The 21,654-nt window shown below is 44.8% G+C and overlaps 1 protein-coding gene across 3 annotated transcripts in view; it reads right to left on the bottom strand.

The window, feature by feature from the left end:
• Positions 1-21,654, bottom strand: part of ATG10 (autophagy related 10) — a 643,404-nt gene that overhangs the window by 582,817 nt on the left and 38,933 nt on the right. For all 3 annotated transcript variants that reach the window (XM_086960849.1, XM_086960850.1, XM_086960852.1), the window contains exon 2: positions 13,392-13,544. In XM_086960849.1, the coding sequence (XP_086816975.1) occupies positions 13,392-13,544 (153 nt within the window). The remainder of the gene's footprint in view (positions 1-13,391; positions 13,545-21,654) is intronic.

Raw genomic sequence — 21,654 nt, 5'->3', positions numbered from 1 at the left:
CGGGGGAAGTAAAAAAAATAACTAAATGAATCACCCATGCAAAATCCGCTTACAAAACAAGATAGGATATTAAGCGTGGTGTAAGGAAAGTAGAGCTAGAAACAGGAAACTGGTCAGTAAAGAAAGGTGTTTGCGGGAAGAAGCTTTGATTAATTGGATGAGAAGGTGGTTGAACCGTTTTAAGGGAGCAGAAGTGTGGTGGTTAACAAACTTTGGTTTACTTACTATCTAGGGTGATTTTAAGACCTAAAAACTTTACTTTAAAGATTTTAATTGTGAGTGAGATGAGAAAATAGGGTTTACTACATTGTCTAGTCAATTGAAGTATATTTTGTATATAATTATGTAGTTAATGGTACTATAATCATCATTCCTAGAATGATAAACAATATGAACAAGTTAACCATATTAATTGCTCCTAATATTTGGTCACTCCTACTTGCATCCAAAACTATACTTAAGAGACTATACTGAGTAGGAGTACCCTTCTGCCAGATCAGTTGTAATATTCTAACCCCGATACCTGGGTCTTAGGGGTCAGGAAGCCGGTTGCAGTGCATAGGTTATCTTCCTCAGCAGGATGAAGGTTGGAGTCAGCAGGGCTACATCTCAATCACAGTTTGCAGACGTTCGCTGATAATCCCAGTGTGACAGGGGGAAGCAGGACGAACCCTTATATCAAGATACACCCCAAGGACATATGAACAATAACCTCTCCCCTTTTTCTATGCAGCAACCGGAGAACTGGAAACTGACAGACTCAGACATTGCCTTACCCGAACTGGAAAGTAAAGAAAAACACTGCTTCTTTAACTGGGCTGAGCTCGAGCACAGACACGCCCACAGATGTGATGTGATCGGTGGAGTAAATACCGGTAACAACATCATACCCGAGTGTTCATCACCCAGTGGAAGTGAAGGCGTGAGGAGAGGCGAGGGAGGAAGCGAAGGCGGAGGAATAGAGGACAGCATGGGAAAGGAGACGAGCGGAGAAGACCTGAGAGCAGAGGCGATTCATCAATCAGAGAAGCCAGGAGGCCACCGACAAGGCGCAGCGCCCAGCCACGCTTCAAGGAAAGTGTGGCTCTCCCAGGTACATTCCCGTATCGTAGGCTGGGTGGGTAAAAAGGGTTATAAACCACCCTGAACCCTCACTCGACCGTCCCCTGCACTTCCTTGTCCCTCGTACCATCGGCACTACGTATAGCACTTAATTTGGGCTAAAACCTTGTGCACGTGTGTGAAACCTCACTCCCTTTCCCGAAACACTTTAAATAAGAGCGCACCCGACTGAAGCAAGTCTACCTTTTTTTTCTTTTCCTTTTTCGTATTTACTGTGGCGGCAACGGCAGCCGAGCCGGTGACTAAATCACCTAGAAGCTCCCGGGTGAGGAGAAGAATCAGACTGGAGCATTGGAAAGAGCGGCTCTCTCCAACCGGGAAAGACTCTGAGCCCCCTCTCCCCTATTATGGCAGTGTGTTTCGCGGACGACGTTTGCTTAAGCCAATAAAACTGGCATTACCTTCACCTCCTGTGTACGCGAGTCATTACGTCCCGCAACACCCAGCATGGAAATGCTCCTCTCAAAGAGCTGTGGCACAAAAGCTGTTTGTATAATAAAGTACTGTGCTTTTTTGAGGTTATCTACTCATACTTTTTGAAAGTTTTTATCTCTCTGGATGGGTGATAGTTATTTTAGGTATTCAGGTTAAGCCTAATGTTTTTTGCTATAAAGGATTTCAGAAAAGCCTAAATTTGTATATTCTTTCCATAGTTGTAGCTGACTGTATGGGAAATCAAGGAAGCTGAAACAACTGTATAAATCTCCTCCGCGTACATGCCGTTTTAGATCTGATGATCTGTGAAAATTCAATGAAGAATAATCTTAATATTATACAGGATAAAATTCCTTTTGCCATTCCTAAACCTGCCACATAAGGGAATATTCGGAGTATTGGCTATACTAATAAAAGATTTGCACATCCTTTGTCTCCAGGCATATAGTCCACAACAATGTCCTTAGACATTCTGCTCATTTAAGTCAAACTACTTCATCCATATGTCAAAGAGACTAACTTGTCAGTGACATGCAGGACAAAACAAATACAATTGCTTCATCGTAAAAGGAAATACTATTGTTAAGAAAACGTTCTGAAGATTTGGAAAACAAGAACAGGTACAATAACCCAAACAGAAGGCAAAGATCCAGTTCCATTTTGGAATTACTTTTTGCCTCAAATCTTAGGCCTCCCAGTATCCACAGTTTTGAATATTCAGAGGACACATGGAGTTAGTCAGGGGCATAATTTAAGTTCTTCTTCATCCAAATCAATAGTTGTTATTTTAATCTTCGAGTTTACAGATCTTCTCAAAGTTCTTAATGCAGCAAAGGAAAAAAACAACTACTGGGTCTTGCAAGAAGCTGTTCTTTACGCAAAACATACCTAGAGCCACAGCAATTTCAAGTTTAAAATACTTTATTTAGACAGTCAAGTCCATCAAAGTGACAGAAACATAAAGAATAACATGAGAATAAGAAACATGCATTAAGAAAACAACAGGTGATGCCGTAAATGACGCAATCAATTCATAGATGGTTAAGACATATGTGGTGAATCACATAGTGTTGTAAATGGGTAGCTAACAAGATAAACATTTAGTGGTAAAATGATGACAGCATGCTAAAAGCAGACAGACTAAGTCATACCTGTTGTGCACAGTACAAGTTCCAAATCCTGTACCCGAAGACCTGGCGTTGATCCTTGTGAGGCTGCTATTTGTTTAAGCATCTAGGTGTAAACTAAACGGCGTTTAATGTGTTCCAGTCCTGTTAATGCACTTAATTAAAAACACTGATCGGGCCAAGCAATTAAACTAAAGTGCTTATTCTTAAAGTGCCATGTGCTATTACTGACCCAATAATTGTGGGCAGAGGGCTGAAAATGTTCTTTGCTACATCAGGATAGTGGGACCCAAGAGAGATGGGGAATCAACATTCGGTGCAGAACAGACAAAAGTGGGTAACAAATCAAAATACGTACAGTAGGTTTAAAGCTGCTATTACAAGACATAGTACTATTTAATTGCTATCACTACAATTTAGAGACCAAAGTTGATCAACAGTCAGGACTTTGTACTTGGAACGCTAAGACATGAAAGTACCATGTGCTAAAAAGTGCTAGATAATCACAGTAGCTGTACTATAAAAATGCTGGTACATACATCAAGCGCCAGTCAGTGGAAAACTAGATGAGTAGGATAGGCAAAGTTCAGTACAGGGTCAGCAAGCATTGGTAAAAAGACGAAGCTTATAACCACATCGTATTTACAGAGCTCACATAGCTTCCTGCCCATACTGTTTTCTCGTTGGCAAACAGATTTGAGGCTTACACACTTTGAGCACATTAGGACAGAATTCATGCTACAGGAGCACTCCAGGCTCATAGCCCTATGACCCTGAGGTGATTGGGTGTGGGACTGAATTCCTTAATAGTTTATCTGCTTTGTCCAAATCCTTTGTCAAGCTGGCGATTACTTTGGCTTCCTGTATTTTTCTTATCCCTTGTTTAATTAGGAAACGACGCAGAAACCTTCAGCGGTCATTGGTTAGCACGGGACAGATCAAAGCAGGTGTAGTAGAGACTCCTGGAACAAGCTGCAGAGAAAGCAGTTATTACTGAGCCACAGCAAGTAAAAGGAAATACATTTTTGACCTTCGCCTAAGGCTTAGATCTTTGAGAGGGCGTTTGCCTTGATTGTCCATGTCTATTCAAAGGAACATACAAAAACAGAACTGTGACTTATCATTCTGCACTTCTCACAAAGTTTATAAAGGATCATAGTAGGAAAGTCATGGACATATCTGGCCCATCATCTCACTAAATATAGTTATTGTTGATTTATATGGAGCGGTTTCATCTTCTATTGCATTTTTTTAAATGTCTCCACTTTTTCTTGTGGCAGGTTTACCCATTCATTGTTTTATTCACATTTTTCTTTTTATAACAGTGTACCTTGTTGTTTTTCAGGGGTGTCATCTTCATTATGGTCTGTCACAAATCTAAAACCTTAAAAAGGAATATTTTTCACTCAACTTGTATATGGCATGTACTGCTTATTTCTTCTCTATTCTCTATCATTTGTATCTGTTTCTATGGTCCCCTATTAATGTTTATCTTCCTTTTTGTCCTATATCTCTCTTTTCCTTACTTTCCCTTTTTTTCTAGGAGGTTTCCTAATGTGTTCCTTTTGGTTTCAACACTTCGTATGGTGATTATCGAATTCCATATAGAATATTCCTGTTTCACACTTATCATAATGCAAGGTCCTCATATGGATTATAAAGGTTTTAAATTGTTCTCTCAAAATCCAAGCTTGCCAAATATAAAGATGATTCAGTTTTATTGCAAGAAACTCATCTTATGGAACCGGAAGCTTATGGAACCGGAAGCGTTTAAACTTAAACTTAAAAGGAGTTGGGAGGGTACTGTTTTTGTCTCTGTAGTTCTAAAAAAATGGTATGGTATCTTAGGTAATAAGAATTTAGATATTAATATTAATTAACAACAATCCACATGCCTTTACTATCAATTTGTTGAGAAGAGTATTTTTTATACAAGGGCCCACACAAAATGATTATATTTTTGGGCCTAAAATTGCAAAACAGTGTATTAAATATGAGGATACATACTTTATTTTAGGGCGTGACTACTGTCAAATTATTGATTTTTTACCATGATCCGCAATCAGTAGTCCAGTTTGTCCCTCATTAAATGCATATGCAATACTGTTCCACTATTTTTGCGACCAGAGTGGTATTTTGAGAGCAAGCATATGGACTAATACGTCGGTTCGCAGAATATGAAATCATAGTAGGTCACAATTCGGCCTACCTCATGAAGATTACAGAGACTTGTCACAAACTGCAAGCCATTAAGATTCGCTACCATCACAGGCATGGTGGTCTGTTGTGGTAAGCAGGCCACCATGTCTAAATAAAGCAATCATTTCAAATGAAGTCTGTTTTCTGTAGTGGGAAATCGGATGCATTAAAAAGAAATTTAGCTGGTAAAATATTAATGTTTTGGTAGTTGCTAAGATATTCATGTTTTGCGACTGAAAACCGGAGCCAAATCATTATTATTTTACCAACTACTGAAAGAAACCTTTTCCCCTTGGTGAATCTTGACAAGGACCACTGCTCAGTCTTGAGGTCATTAAATATATTGGTTGTCTCTACCCTAGCTCTAGTAGCTCTGTCTGACAACAGTCTTATAAGGCCAGATGTACATACATTGGATTCGCTAAAAGGGGTTGCAATTTGCACGCAGACCTTTAGCCAATCCAAACAGTATTCAGGGAATAAACCTATGTGCTACTAGTCGGGTTCACAAAATACTGGATCGCAGTGGCTTGCAATTCCACTTACCTCATGAATGTTAATGAGGTAGATTGCAAATTGCAGACGAAAATGATTCACAGTCATCTAAGAGGTGGTGGCCTACTGGGATTAGCAGATCGCTATGTCTGTTACTGATTTTAAATAAAGCAATCTTCTTTTAAATGCAGCCCGTTTTCTGGATGCATTTGCAAACAAGCATTTACAATGCAATGGTTTCGCCTTTGGAAAAGTTAGAGCTATTGGCATTGCTCATGACATTTCTTTTTTTTTTTTACTTATAAATAAATGGCATTGTTATTTACATTGCCAACAGCTCTGAGAGAGAAACATTGAACATAGGGGGGTGGAAATTTTGTGGGGATCACACTGGGGACAGAAGAAAAGAGCTGATAAACCTATGCACTCTCACGGAGTACAATCCGAGACAAAAAAAGTCATCGAATAAGAAGCAAATAAATGAGATTGACAATAAACACAACCACTGGTAAGCAATGGACAGGTTGTAGGCACACAGTAGGCCTTTTGCAATCAGACAAGTTAAACTACGTGGGCTGGACCACAAAAAGTAATGTGTTCACGCTGCCTCAAAATGTCAGGAAGTTAAGAAACAAGCATGGCCAGTACAAATAAGTATGACCTTAATGGGCTGAACTATCAAAGACACACTCATCACTCTGAACTCACACTAGCACTGTTCATCCCCTGCACTTGTAATTGTGGTTTGGCTGTATGTATGTAGTAGTGTATGGATGGATGGAGTTTATGGGATGGATGGATAGTATGGATGTCTGGATGTAGTGTTACATGTTTGGACTGTATTGTATGGATGGAGTGGCTAAAGGATGTATGTTTTGGGATGTATTGTTGGATGTAGTGGGATGGACGGATGGATGTATGGTGTGGTGTTATAAATGAATGTAGTGTGGTGATGGATATATGGGATGGCTGGCAGAATGGAGTGGATGTTTTGTATGGATGGAATGGAGGGAGGCTATGGATGGATGGAGTGGTGGATGTAAATAGGGATTTAGTGGGATGGATTGTGATGGATGGAGTGTGATGGTTGGATGCAGTGGGGGGGATGTATGGATGGAGTGGTGGGATGGATTGATGGAGTGGGATGGATGTATGTCTGTTGTGGGGGTATGAATGAATGTAGTGGACTTTAAAGCTGCGGATCCAGGTTCGAGTCTGGTTAGAGGCTCAACATCAGTGTGATTCTGGGCAAACCACTTAATCTACCCGTGCCTAAAAAACACATGAATGTGTCCCTCCATAATGCAACTGGCGCTCATGTAAAGCGCTCTGATATCTTGGGGTCGAGTTCAAGCAGTATAAAAACTGCAACAACAAAAAAAGATAATAAGTGGCTGAGGTGGGATTCGAACCCATGCAGCTAGAGTAAAAGGCTCATACAGGTCACTGGCGTGCAAAAATACAAGGGCTGAATATACGGTGCTCAACTACTAGGAGTGGCCCGGCTATGCCTCAAGAGGGTGTGGCTTAACGGCCAGATCGGCCGACTTTGAAGCTGCGGATCCAGGTTAGAGTCTGGTTAGAGGCTCAACATCAGTGTGATTCTGGGCAAACCACTTAATCTATCTGTGCCTAAAAAACACATGAATGTGTCTTTCCATAATGCAACTGGCGCTCATGTAAAGCGCTCCGACATCTTGTGGTCGAGTTCAAGCAGTATAAAAACTGCAACAACGAAAAAGATAAGTGGCTGAGGTGGGATTCGAACCCATGCAGCTAGAGTAAAAAGGTCACTGGCGTGCAAAAATACAAGGGCTGAATATACGGTGCTCAACTACTAGGAGTGGCCCGGCTATGCCTCAAGAGGGTGTGGCTTAGCGGCCAGATCGGCCGACTTTGAAGCTGCGGATCAGGTTCGAGTCTGGCTAGAGGCTCAACATCAGTGTGATTCTGGGCAAACCACTTATTCTACCCGTGCCTAAAAAACACATGAATGTGTCCCTCCATAATGCAACTGGCATCATGTAAAGCGCTCCGATATCTTGGGGTCGAGTTCAAGCAGTATAACAAGTCAGGTCCCGGGCCGGCCAGCCAATCACAGCGCAGCCCGGGGAATGACGTCACGGGGGTGTCCCGGGCCGGCAGCCAATCACAGCGCGGCCCAGGACAAAGGGGCGGGACTTAAAAAAAGACCGAGAAACGCCCCCGAATCGCGTTTTCACGGGGAAAGCGCGATTGACAGCCAATCTCTTCCAATGGCTAGCCTCCATTTATGGAGCTAGCCAATGGAAGAAGGGGCGGTTTCAAGTCCCCACTATTGAGATAACATTAGATTTCGCCCTGGGCGGAGCAACTGCTATGCAGTTGCTACGGCCAGGGCGAAACCTAAAAATGAGAAACATTTGTAAAACCACAGACCACTGCCTATTCCTAAAAAATGTTTTTTTAGACCATTCTCATAGATCATTTTGCATTTGTCAATGGGCCAATTTTGCAAACCAAACCCTTTGCAACTGCAAAAAGCCTTAGCACAACTAGCCCAAAGTGTTTTCCTCTTCATTCACTTGTTTTGCTGCAGAATTCTTTAATTTGCATAGTGACCCTAATATTTCTATTAATTTACTTTGAGAAACATTTAAACGGCTGCCTGTGGATTTACTACATTTTGTGTCTCAGTAAAAAAGAATTTAGACAAGGATCATAAAACATTGCACACCAACATTAAGTTTACTCTTCTAAATCGGACACTGTTTCACATTAGTTAATTAAGGTAAAACTACACCTTATTACGGGGGTCAGAACAAATCTGGAAAATTCCCTTAACGTTAGAAAAGAATGTACCAAGGTAGAAGCTTTGGAAAAAATTCAGGGAATTTAGTATTTCAAAGATGTTGATATTTTAAAGAAATTTAAAATCTTCGATAGGAACTTAAATATAGCAGAAGATTTCATGCACGAGGCAGACATTCATCCCTTTTTACAATCTATCAATAAACTTAATAATAGTAATTTAGGCATTTGAGTTTTAAAGATCATTCTCTTTAGGATATTATGAAAGCAGTTGGGCTGTTAAAGAACAGCAGGATCCCTGATCCTGATGGTTTCCATTTCTCTAACATCTTATTAACAAAAATGTTGCAATTGTGTACATTGTCTATTCTACTAACTTAACTAAAGGCATTCTTCAACAGGCTACAATTCACCTATACACAAAGATGGTAAAGACCATACTTTGTTTAAAACTTGCAGGTGATTTTGTTAATGTCAATTATAAACTCTAAGCACATTTTTAGGTCTCAGATTGAATCCTTTGTTGCCAAAATGAATTGGTTGTGGGCAATTGGATTTTGTAAAAGGGAGATTTGCATCCGACAATACAACATTATTCTTTAATGTTTTAAGCAAAGCTTCTACTCTTAAATACCTCAAAGCTGTGATCACGTTTATTGCGGAAAAATTATTTGATAGACTCGACTGGAGATTTATTTGTGAGTCTTTACATTGGCATGATTTTGATCGCCAATTCTCCTACAGCTTCTGTAATGATAAGAACTCTAATTATTTTACTTCCAAAGAGGTGTTCAACATGGTTGTGCTTTATTCCCATTACTGTTTATTTTAGCACTAGAACCTTTTCTATCCAAGATTAGAAGTAATTCTGCAATTTCACATTTTTGTTTTTGTGATAATCATTCAAAAACTATCAGCATATGTTAATAATATCCTTCTTTTTATCTCCGATCTGGACAGATCCTTACCTGCCTTATCTGGTGAAACTGTTGCATTTTCACTAGTATCAGCCTATAACATTAACTCTGATAAAACAGAAACACTTCCATTAAACAAGTTTTGTACCAAGCAATTATTTGACCCTTCTGGATTTATTAAGGGATTCTTGCAAAATTAATTATTTGGGAATTTGGTTTACTGATTCCATTAATGACCTAGATGATATTAATATTACATATGTTTTTCTTAAATGTGAATCTTTAATTTCTAACTGCAATAAATAATTTGCAGCATGGTATGTCATTTAGAATCCATTAAGATGATGATTTCCTCTTTAATACTTTATACTATCTCTGTGATTTCTGTGAATACTGCATTGTCATATATTTGGAGAATTGAATTCTCTCGTTTAATAAAATTCCAAGAAGAAAGCGAGAAATTCTTCAACTAAGCATAAAAGAGTTATCTTGAGTGATGAGTACTTTTTCTGACTTTCAGCAGTACCCCAGAATCCTTTGTACTTAGACACGCATCTTTGGTTGAGGAAGTTCCCACCACATTTCTCACCATTATGGCTAGATATAGAGAAAATATGTATTTGCTGTTTTTCTTTTAAAGTCTTCATCTGTTTTCTTCACACCTTACAATCCTTCACTCCCAATTTTTTAAACACACCTGCAAGTTGCTGGAATCATATTTATCTCTGAGTAATATCTAGTACAGTATTTGTTTAAAAAAAAACATTATGGTATAGTAAACTTATTAAACTTAGAGCCCTATTATGATAGCAGGTGGTAGGCCGGCCGCCCGCTATCACGGCAGTCAGGAGACTGCCCGAGATGCAGGCGGCGGTCCGACCGCCCAATGTGACCGAAAAGTGCTAATTTTCACGGCAGCTTGTGCTGTAGCCCAGGAATAAGGAATCCCAGCACATGCCGCCGTGTACAAGAGCACTTTGTGCACATCAAGGTACCGTGTGCCATGCATCATGTGGTGCATGACACACGGTGCCTGGATGTGTGTAGGGGCATTACAAGTGCCCCTCCACCCCAGGGCCCACGAGGGGCGGGGTCACTTTTTGGGGCCCCCAAAGTCCCTTTCTGACATCCTTTTCATGGCGGTCAGACCGTCATGAAACAGCTGTTGGAAAGAGACATCGTAATTCTGACGGATGTGCCTGCCTCTGCGCTGCCTCCATTTGGGATCACGACTCCGACTGCAGCCATGTCCGGATCACTGATCCTGGCGGAGGCGGCAGTCCGTCTCCCAACAGACAAGGTTCGGACTGCCAGCACTGTCATTTGGCTGTCGGACCGAAGGGCTGTCTGTCAGTGGGACTGCCACTGACGGCCTGTGGGTGGTGGTCCCACAGACATCATAATGAGGCCCAAAATAACACAACAGTTTTTGGAGTATTTGGAGAGAAAAGTGTATAACATGGATTTGTGGTTTATTTGATGGTGATGCCGATATTTCTTTATCTCAATTTCAGTCAAAATGTAATTGTGCCAATTCTTTTCAGTCTAGATTCACGTACATCATAAACATTGTTTTAGATGCTTTTGTGAGACTGAATGATGATGGTGATCTTGTTTCTAAAAGTTAATCTCCACTTCAGTTATTATCGAAACCAAAAGCCTCAGTTATTGATAAATCTATTTCTTCATGGATCCTTAGCTGTCTAAATGTAAAACATAGATTTTGTTCCTATTTGGTCTATTGACTTTTTGAATAAGAATTGGTTTAAATTGTGCAAGACCTCATGAGATGCTAACACAACCCAGACATATTTTTTGTTTAGAACAGATTTATGTACTCCTTACTTAATATCTATAATTTCTAATAACACAGACATCAAATGCTGGACTTGCAATTGTACCAATGGGGATTTAATTGCACATGCTATTTTGGTGTAAACACTTTAGCTTTCGGGAATAAAGTATGGAAGCAAATCAATGTAATCTTTTTACCTTCCTTCCCCTTTAGTATAACCGTTTTTTAAATAAAGTAATTGGCTGAAAATTGGAAAATCCTTTTGCCAATAATAGACTGTTAGATGTTTCCTTGCTATTGCTTTTCAACAAATAACCACTATTTGGAAATGTTCTTCAAATATTTATTTTTGAGGCTTGGTAGTTATAATCGCAGACTACATAGAACATATGTTGGTTTCAGTGGTTTTACTCTTAAACAGGGATGCATTATGGTTGCCGGGTCACACTTTTATTTTTATAATACCAGTAAGAGCATTACAGATAAGCGTAAAATAATATTGGAAAACTTTAAACCTCCTTGAATTAATTCTCTGTTGTGCTTATGTTTTACCAATTTATTATTATTCCCTTATGTCCCCTCCCACTGTTTTCTCATCCTTTTCATAGTTTTTACAAAAAAGAAAAATGAAAAAGTCTTTATTGTAATAATTATTTTAGACTAATATATTTTGATATGGCCTTATAGCCTGCCTTAGCGTGCTATACCGGGCATTAAAGGCCCGCTCCAGCGTTTAGGCGAGGGTCTTTAACACAGTAGCGGGCCTTTAATGACCGGTATAACCCAGCTACTGAGGGCTGTAAGGCTATTAGAACAATAGAGGGTAGAGTGTTCTAACAAATAAAGCAAAGGCCTCAGTAAACCTGTGGGGATTTAAATCCCCTCCGGCTCCATTAGGCATTTGTTCACAGCAACACCTGTGAACGACAAACATTGGAATGTTGGAGCTTCGGGCTATTAACAGCCATTAGAAGCCCAAAGCACTCCAATGTCTTCAATGGAGCTCCCAACATTCCAATGTTCTAAAATCATTTGGCTAGTATTTTAAGTTCAAGGATTAAAGATTACATTTAATTTCTGTGTTAGTTACTTTTTCTGAAATAGTTTGTTTTCTGTTTACCTAATTAATAAAGCCTTTACTATAAAAAAAGGCTAAGAACATTCAATCAATCAAAACAGATTTGTAGAACGCGCTACTCACCAGTGAGGGTATCCAGGCTCTTCAGCCTACGTTCCCCGTGGTGAACACGAGACAGTGTTTTCATAGTCTTATATGCAGTTGTAGCAGCCAACCTCAGTTAGAGATATGGATATACTTTGGGAAGAGAGCAAGAGAGTCACTGAAAGCTTGAGCCAGATGCCAGGCTCTGGCTCAGCTCGCGGTCATCTTGGACCCTCAAGCCCAAAACGAACTGAGCCTCCATGTGGCTTCTGCCGTCCACCAGCATTGTTACCTCGTGCACCAAGTATTAAAGATAAAGCAGTAGCTTTTGATATAAAACAGGAACGAGAAAGCTACACCCATCAATTGCCTGAACTGCACAATGTGAAACAATAAACCATGTGATCAATCCCAGCTTCCCTGCTTCACCAAACTGTGTGACCCTAGGCAAATATTAATTTCACTAACTCTCCTTTCTATTCATTATCACATATGCAAGCAACTTCAAATGAATTGGTTTAGGATGTGCTTAGTTTAAACACCGCTTGAGTTTGACTTTGATGTTGCATCATTTATAATAAAAATCTAGGCCACTTATAGAGTACATAGGACAGCTGACTTACCTCTTAGTTAGCTAATGACATTGCCATCAGTGCGGAGCAAGAATGTTTCCAAGTTCATGTTTAAAAATTAACACTTTTGCTGAATACATCTAAATGTAATTACATAATCTGGTGTACTTCTGCATATTAATATAATACACCTTTTTTAAATTTTGAAGAGACTTTATCATGTTTTATATGATGTTATTTGCACTTTTTACAAGTCAAATATTTTTATGGCTCGGCTAGTTCACCAGCTCTTCCATCCAAGGCAGACCCTTGGCTCAGCTCTCTATATTAATTTGTTGGGTCACCCACCTCTACCGTATGTCCAGAATTCAGTACTCTGCTGTCGAACAACAGCGAACTAATGGAGTACTTTTAGTGGGCTCATAGAATGTCATGCACCCAAGGGAGGAAACTCAAATCAAGTTGAGACAATGGCCTACCAGCTCCAAAGTGACAAATCTGTCAAAGCCACATGAAGACTTTTTTCATTAGAACATTTTAAAATGAGCAGGATAGAAAGTTGAGCGAGTGGATTTGTAGAGCACAAACTGACTTCTGAAAGTCCTTGTCCACACTTGTCTCTGCGGCTTGGGTCACTGTCCTTGTGCACGCCGAAATGCCACAGGATAACCTGCGGGCATTTACCAAAATGAAAGCAACATACATATAGGTGACAAAGATGCTTGCAGCCTAGTTCAAAGGATTAACTAGATTCAGGTAAGACACCAAGCATATTACCAAATAGGAATACATTTCAGTCTTCACCTCCAGAGTTTTCCACTCCCAGCCATCTCCGATTCGTTCAGCAAGTTCAATAAACTCTGCACAGCTCTGCTTGAATTTGAGCTCATCCAGGAAGAAGCCATCATCTGTCCCAGCGCTCGGAGACATCTGCAAAACAAAAGCATGAACGGTTGCTGCTTGCTGGTTAACAAAACAATTTAAGTCATACATGATTTAAAAACAAGTTACTTACCTGTATACAGTGGATCTCCAGCATTGACGTATTTTATAGATTCACATGCTTGATTCTTTCCTGTCGTCATGGTGGGAGTCCCATGGTAACAGTAAAAATAGCAGTGCTAATGCATTAGCTTTAATCTCCAATGAAAAACAATAGCATTTAGTAACCTATTTACATTGTTTTAAAACATCCAAATTGCAGCCAATCACCACAGAGACTCTGGAATATTCAACCCCTGCAGAGCCACCATACCTCAGATTTCGAAAACAAATGTAAATAAAAACAAAATCGAGCTATGCAATGGCGAGCTTGAACGGAGAGGATGGAGGGTCGTATGTTAATCTACAAAATATATCAATACCGGACCACCACAGTGACCAGGTAAGTAACTTGTTTTTTCACTCCAGTATTGTATCTTTCATAGATTCACATGCTTGAATCAGGCTAGTTAGCAGTATCCGAAGACTAATGGCGGTGGGAAGGCGAACCATCCCACCATGACACTTAACCAAAATGCACCACGCCAAGGATAGGACCTTAAAAAAGTGTACAAAATGAGAAGATACATAGAAATATGCTTTACCAAATCTAATCAGTTACACAACATTAAAGCTTAGACAGACCCCCCAGGATATAGCGGCATGAATTAGCAAATTTAGCGGCACAAAAATGGAAATTTAGCGGCACAAATATGGAAATTTAGCGGCAATTTTGCGGCATTTTATGTGGCCATTTTTCCTACAACAAACGCATATATCTTAGTTTTTTTAGTTATTTAACAACATGAAGCTATGTATATTTTGTTTCTTTACAATGTAGACAATTTGTTTCCCTCGAGCGTGTGCTTCACAATTATGGGCTGCTGCAGTTTCACTTGATGAAGTATAACGCTGCTCCTCGTTATGGGCCACATACAGGATTTACACATGACAGCTGACTTGCCTCTTAGTTCACTAATGGTTCAGATTCCAAAAATTAATCCAATTGAGCATAATCACAACGTGGCATGATGCCACCGTAGTTCTTTATTTCATGTAATTTTCAACTGCCTTCTGCGTGCCCATCCAGGCTTCAACATCGACATGTGTACATGAACAATTCATGCTGAAAGCTCTCATGATGTTTCACTCAATGCAGTTTGAACCATTTTTACCTCTTCGTCAGTGGTAACTAAAATTGTAATAACAAAGACATCAATTCACAAATACGTTAACTGTACCATTTACCAATTCACCCTCTGCTTGACTCTCAATCAACCCCACTCAACTACATTCGTTTAGTTCCTACTAAATTAAACCCACTGATGTTCCCCACGCCTACTGCAAAGAAACTTCACCTGGACGCCGCTCCTCCCCGCGCTCCTCACGTCGGGCACGCACGTCGCGGCCGTCGCTTCTTCCAAGGGACTACTTTTTTTTCGGTACATTTTTTAAATAAGGTATATTTATTACATTTATATAGCCTATGTCCATCTGCACACCCTGACGATTACAACGATGTATCGGGTGTGTGGATTGGTGCTGTGGTTCCCGAGTTTACCCGCCTCAAAGGTTCAAAGTTCTTCCTTTATAATAGGAGTATAGATTGAAAGCACACATCACGATCCTTGAATATTAGACGTAAATACATTTAGAATTTGGACCTATGTGGCTGTGTACTGTTAGTGACCTGGCCAAAGAGAGCATGAAAGAGCGGAAATTGGATGATAAATTCAAAGCCGCTCTGAACAGGGGCCTCCAAAATACGTTTGGCCCAGGGTAGAGGTGCAAATATGGGGGGGGGGTGTTTAATAAAAATTTCGCGGGGGGGGTTAATTCTTCCAGCAATAGGCAGAGTGGAGATGCAGGGACTCTAAGAAGGTGTGCAAAACAAAGCATTGATAACAAGTAAATGGTGTCTTAAAGATCCATGAAGTATTCGGGTGCGGCTGCAATAGATGGACGCCAGACCACCTAGCCTACAACAGCTCATAAACTGTGTGCGTGTGCCCAGGAAGATGTTTCATACCGGGCGGGGGGGGGGGGGGGGGGGGGGGGGGGGGAGGCGGGGGGTGAAGCCCTTTGAGCCCAATGGGCATTGCGTGCCTGGCCCAGGACCACTGAAATCCTTAAGATGGCCCGGCCTTTCTTGCTCTTACGTAGTACATTTACGCGTCTGTCCCTGCGTGTCCCCTGCTGACTGCCTGTATCCCTCCATCCATGCATCCACGCGCCTCTCCTAAGAACCTGTTCCCATGCCTCTTCCAGTTGCTTCCCTCTTCCCACCTTTCTCCTAAGTGTTCCTTCTACCCGTTTACATCTTCTTCCCCTGCTTTTTGTTAATCTTACCGTTGCTTATGCCCACCTATTGTTTCCTTACTCCTCACTGTCTTACACCTACATCTGACGCGTGCATTTATCCTACCACATAATCCTCTTGACCACATACTACTACCAGATCTTCCCTCGCTCTACTTCTTCAATTTGCCTACACCTGCTCTACTTTCCTACGGCCCTCCTCCCCAGTGGCGGCTCCTCCACTAAGTCGCCCACTGAAAAAAAAGGAAAAATAAAATGATAATAACTATTGTTATTATCATTTTATTGTTCCTATATACGTCAGTGGCACTAGGGAAGGACGGGGCTGGTGGACTAGGGACAGGAGTGGTTTTTACTCCTGAAGTCTGCAGTACTGCTTGGCCGGCCCTCTCGGGTCTCCCTAAGCCGTACTGCGCACTTTGCCTGTCCCCCACCAGGCTGTTTTACACATCTTGGTGAGGAACATGCAAACCCTCCCAGTCCCCGTATGAGCGGCCATCCATGGCGCTCAGACCAATCACAAAGCTGCATTGCAGCACTATGATTGGCTATGGGGAGGCCAGGAGGGCGGGTGCTTCCTACTGCTCACCGGGAGAGTAGGAAGATGTTGGAGGTAAGGGAGAGGTGGCGGCCATTTCAGGTAAGTGTTTTTATTTCGTTTTGTTTTTCTTTTTTGTCCCCCGCCTCATCACCCGGGTCCGGTATCAGACGCTACTGCTCCTCCCTTGCACCCCTAATGTGCCCATCAGTCTTAAAATGGCATCCTCTGCAACCCCGTCCCCTCCTGCGCCAGTTTTTCCACGCTACTCTAGGCCTGCACCTACCCCTCCCACCTTCTTCCTGTCCCACCTCTATTCTGCCCACCCTGAGGCGTGGTTATGCCGTTGCCACCTCCTTACTGCCCCTATTCTATTCTGCACACTCCTGCAGCACTACCCTCGCCCCATGTCACCTTCCTTCTAACCCATCTCTATTCTGCCCACTCCCGCAGCATGGGCATGGCCCTTTCACCTTCCTCCTACCCCTGCTCTGTTTTGCCCACTCCTGCAGCATGGGCATGGCATTGCCCCCTTCCTACTCCCTGACCTCCTTCCTTTGTACTTTATGCTTGCCTTTTCTGCTACCTTCCTTCGGCCTATGCCCCTTTTTTCCCGCCACCTTCCCCAGCTCCATTGTTTGCAGTGACGTAAGGTAAAATTATGGGGGCGGGGGCTGCAACAGGTGCTCTATTCAACCTAATCACATGTTTCCTCACTACCCACCAGCTCCACCTAAGTTTATCCCGCTTCTTTTGTATCGCCATGTAAGTGTCAGCTGTAGGAAGAGGCAGCTCCCTTCCTCCTCTCCTCTGTCGTGCACCGCCTCGCCCCAGTTCGCCTGCATTATGCATATCCAATCCCATTTTAGATAAGTCAGTCCATGAGCGCGCTCTGGTGCTCGGCCCCAGGAGGCCCTGTGCCAGGTGGTTGCGCAAGTTTGGATGGCTCCTGCCCTTCCGTGACCCCGAAGGGGATCTCCATACAGCTCGATATTCTTGCACCTGTCCAAGTGTTTAACCCGCTGTTGTTAGTAAGCGGCATAGGTCCAGCCTCGCCTCTGCTGTCGGGTGTGGTCTATGCTCCCCTCTTTTAGCAGTGGCCCTAAAAGTTTCAGCTCTCGGTCAGTTTCTTTCAAACGCCAGGATTGCAGAAGGGCCTTGAGTGCGTGCGGTGAAAGAACTTCTTTCTGTTATTGACGCCTTCACCCTGGAATATTCCTCTATTGTAGTCGTGCAGTTACACTATTGAGCTACCAAGTAATCGGATCTATATATTACTTGTACGGTGACATAGTAAGCGTAAGGAAGGGTATAGCCGCTCCGGAATTCCCAGAGCCGGCATCAGTGACAGATACAGTGAAGGGCCTGCTCTAAAGTGCAAGAGGGGACATCGCACAGAATGATCCTCTCCTTCGGACTTGCACCTGCTGCCAAACTAAACCTTGCACATCTAATGCACAGCGCACGGGATGAGAGACCCTTTGACCTGACCCCTGACCCTTTCTATTGGCTCCGTGGTGATGAGAGCCACGGAGCCAATAGAAAGTGCCGGATTTCGCGGGCAGTTTTGTAAAAATCGCGGCATTTTTACAAAACTGCCGATTTCGCGATTTTTTTGTAAATCGCGAAATCGCGATATCCTGGAGGGTCTGCTTAGACAACGTTGAGCTTATTAGTTGCATACCTTATGTGCAGAGACATTGCAGGGTAGCTTGACCAACATCTGCTTTTTTTCAGCCATTGCGACAATAATGCTTTGTGAAGGTGTAGGGGTTACCCATGTCGCTGCTCTGCAGATGCCAGGCAGAGATACACCTGTGAACAGGGTTAGAGAGGCTGCAATCTTTCGAACTAAGTGAGCCTTCACCTTTGCAGGCAGTGGATGGTGGATGTCCAGCCTGTTTATGACAGAAGAGTATGGCTGAGGAGGCGAGCGAGCAATACTAGCCATCTTTAAGGCGTCACCTTTTCTAGGAGCAGGGAAAAAAAATTTGCAACTGAGTTGATTTGCGGAAAGATTTTGTTGTTTGCAAGTAGAAATCCAAACAACGCTTAGAGCCATATGTATGATGGCCAAAATAGTGCATCGCAAATTGCGAGTCTTTTGTGACTCCCAGGTATGGTGTACTGCTGGATTTGGAATAGTAAATTATACTATTCCTAAGTCCAGCGCACCCCCTACAGCAAGTCCAGGCCTCGACAAATCCACTTGCCTGCTCGCATCTGCTTGCCCTGCGCCTTAACGGAAGGGATCCCGCCTGCCCTTGGCGGGCTCGGGGGCTCTGCGTCCTGGGCGCTCGGAGACCCCAGCTGGGCCTCAGGCAAGGGGCTGCGAATATGAGTCCCAGACAGATCTCCGACCTGGGCCCATAGAGGCCTGCCCGGGCCCGATGGACCCCCGTCCTGGGCCCATGGCGGAGCAGGGGGATGGAGCTCGGTCCCCTGGGACCCCGGCCGGAGGTCCTGCGCCAGCACAAGCAAGGGAGGCCTCCCCGGGCCCACGTACCGGGTACCATGCCACTCTGCAGGCACGAGGACGGAGCCCAGGATGGGGAGGAGGGTCCTCGACCCCAGGGCCATCAAGGGCCCCAGCCGGAGCTCCTGAACCCAGCCAAGGGGCCACTGCCAATGCCATAAGGAGGGCTCCGAACGGGATCCGGAGCGTGCGAGTCTGATGATGGCAAATGAGCCATCGGACTTCCAGGGCAGTCCAGCCATCTGGTCTCCCCATTGGAAAGCATTGCGTGCGACCAGATGGCCGAGGGGAACTGTGCGACCAGATGGCCTGGCTCGAAAGGACAGACATCTGGTTGTTCTGTGCCCTAACGAAGAGAGCCCAGGGAGGCGGGGAATCATCTCCCCAGGGCCCGGTGGGGCCCCTGGAACCCATCGGAGCTCTCGGGCCAGAGCGCTCAGGGGAGGATTCCCCAGCCCCGTGGGACCCCGTCCTGGGCACCTTACCACACGCCAGACCCGAAGACAGAGCCCGGGGTGGGAAGGCCACCCACCCCAGTGCCCTCAGAGGCCCCGGACGGAGCTCCTGAACCCAGCCAAGCGGGGGGAGGCTACCCGGGCACGACGGAACCCCGTCTTGGGCCTTTTGCAGAGCAGCAGGTAGGGTGACAGAGCCCAGGGCGGGAGCGTCCTCCCCGGGGCTTGGCACCCAGCCAGAGCTCCCAGGCCCAGAGGCGCATGGGGAAGCATCCTGGGCCTGCGGGACCCGGTCCCTGGCAACCTGCCACGTGGCAGGACCGAGGACAGAGCTCATGGTGAGGAGGTCATCCTCCTCAGGGCTCAAGTCGGAGCTCCTGAACCCAGTCAAGCAGGGGGAGGGTACCCGGGCAAGACCAAACCCCATCTCGGGCCTTTGGCTGAGCAGCAGGCCGGGAGACGGAGCCCAGGGTGGGAGTATCCTCCCCGGACCCGGTGGGCGCCTGGACCCAGCTAGGGCTCCCAGGCCCAGAGGCGCAGAGGAAGCATCCCCCAGGCCCGCGGGACTGAGGACAGAGCCCGGGGTGGGGAGGCCGCCCTCCCCAGGTCTCCTGGAGGACCTCAGCCAAGCCAAGCAGGTGGGAGGCTCCCGGTGCACGACGGAACCCCGTCACGGGCCCTTGGCAGAGCGGCGCGCCAGGGGACGGGGCCCAGGGCTGGAGCACCTAATCTGAGGCCCGGTGAGGCCCCTGGACCAATCTGGGGCTCCTGGGTCCAGAGGCGCAGGAGGTGCATACCCGGGCCCCCGTTCCGGGTACCCTGCCACGCGACAGGCCTGAGGATGGACCCCCAGCTTGGTACCCTGTCCCTAGTAATCCGGAGGAAGGCTACAGTCCTTTCTGGGAACCCATGTGCACCGCAAGACTGAGGGGACCCTAGGCACGGCCGCGCCCGACCTCCTGGAGCCCTGGCTGGGATCCGGGAGGCAAATGAGCCTTCATCGGGACTTCCAGACCGGCCCAGCCATCTGGTCGCCCAGGGGCCCTTGAACCCAGCCGACCAGAGCCCGGCAGGGCCCCTAGACCCAGCTGGGGCACAGAGGCGCAGGGGAAGCCTACCCCGGCCCGCGGGACCTCATCCCGGACACCCTGCCCCGCGGCAGGACCGAGGATGGAGTCAGGGGGCTCCTCTGAACCCAGCCGAGCTGATGGAGAGCGGCAGGCCAAGGGACAGGGCCCAGTGCCGGAGCACTCAACCCGGGGTGCCTGGACCCAGGTGGGGCTCCCGGGCCCTGAGGCACAGGGGGAAGCCTCCACGGGTGTTAGAACTCACGGTGGAGGCTAGGCGCGAACCCTGCCTAGAGACGCGTTTTAATCGCTAAATACTACATTTCCCATGTTTCTAGGTGCTGCGCGCGCGACGCCCGTGTGATGACGTCACACGCGCAGAGATCATTACCGGCGAGGACATGGAAGGCGCCGCCGTTGATTCTGGTTCCGTGGCTGATTGCTGGGTAACGTGAGTTCCAGTGTATCCTTTGTGTTGTGAGCACTTGCCGGCTGGTGAGTACATCGGAAGCGTTCTGCTTCGGTCTTGGGGGTGGCGTCGGCTGGCGCTTCCCATTGCTGTGGAGTTCTCGGCTGAGGCTCCAACGTTCATGTAGCTAGTGAGAGGACTGCTCACTGGTATCTTGTACTGTGTTCGCGATTGTGGTGTTTAGGGTAAACACTGCTGTTGGGTCCTGCGATACCTTGCTTTGTGGTATCCCGTTTCCGGACATCCGGGGCTTTTGTTCAGTCCTCCCTCCTTCATTCTTCTGCCAGATTCAGAGGGGGATTATCGGATTAATATAAAACAGGACTTCTTGTAATTCTATAAGGTTCCAATGTTCTGTGGGTTCAACAGACACACTGAAGACTTTGTTAGGGTTGCTTGGCTGCTGTGCCTCAATCACCTCATGTTCCAGGACCTTTATGTACTCCTTGAGTAAAGCAGTGTATGTGTTGTCAGGTGAAGTAACCGGGCAAAGCAAACTTCATGAGTTAAGACAATAACTATTGTCTCCTTTTCTTGATTTCGACAACAGGGGCTTATGTGCTTCGCCTGGCAGGCTACCTTCCATACTGACCCCTGTTGAAGCCACCTTTTACTTTTATGTTGGTATGTAGTTATTTGACAATGTGTAATGTACTAGGAACTGTGCTAGAAAAGTACTGATCATAGAATTCTTGTGTTACAGAATTAACATTCCGTTCAAACTCTTTGGATTGC

The sequence above is a fragment of the Lissotriton vulgaris genome, chromosome 3_1, assembly GCF_964263255.1.
Source record: "Lissotriton vulgaris chromosome 3_1, aLisVul1.2, whole genome shotgun sequence".
NCBI classification, from domain to species: domain Eukaryota; kingdom Metazoa; phylum Chordata; class Amphibia; order Caudata; family Salamandridae; genus Lissotriton; species Lissotriton vulgaris.
Note: the sequence above shows the minus strand (reverse complement) of the source record. Positions and strands in the feature narration are given on the sequence as shown.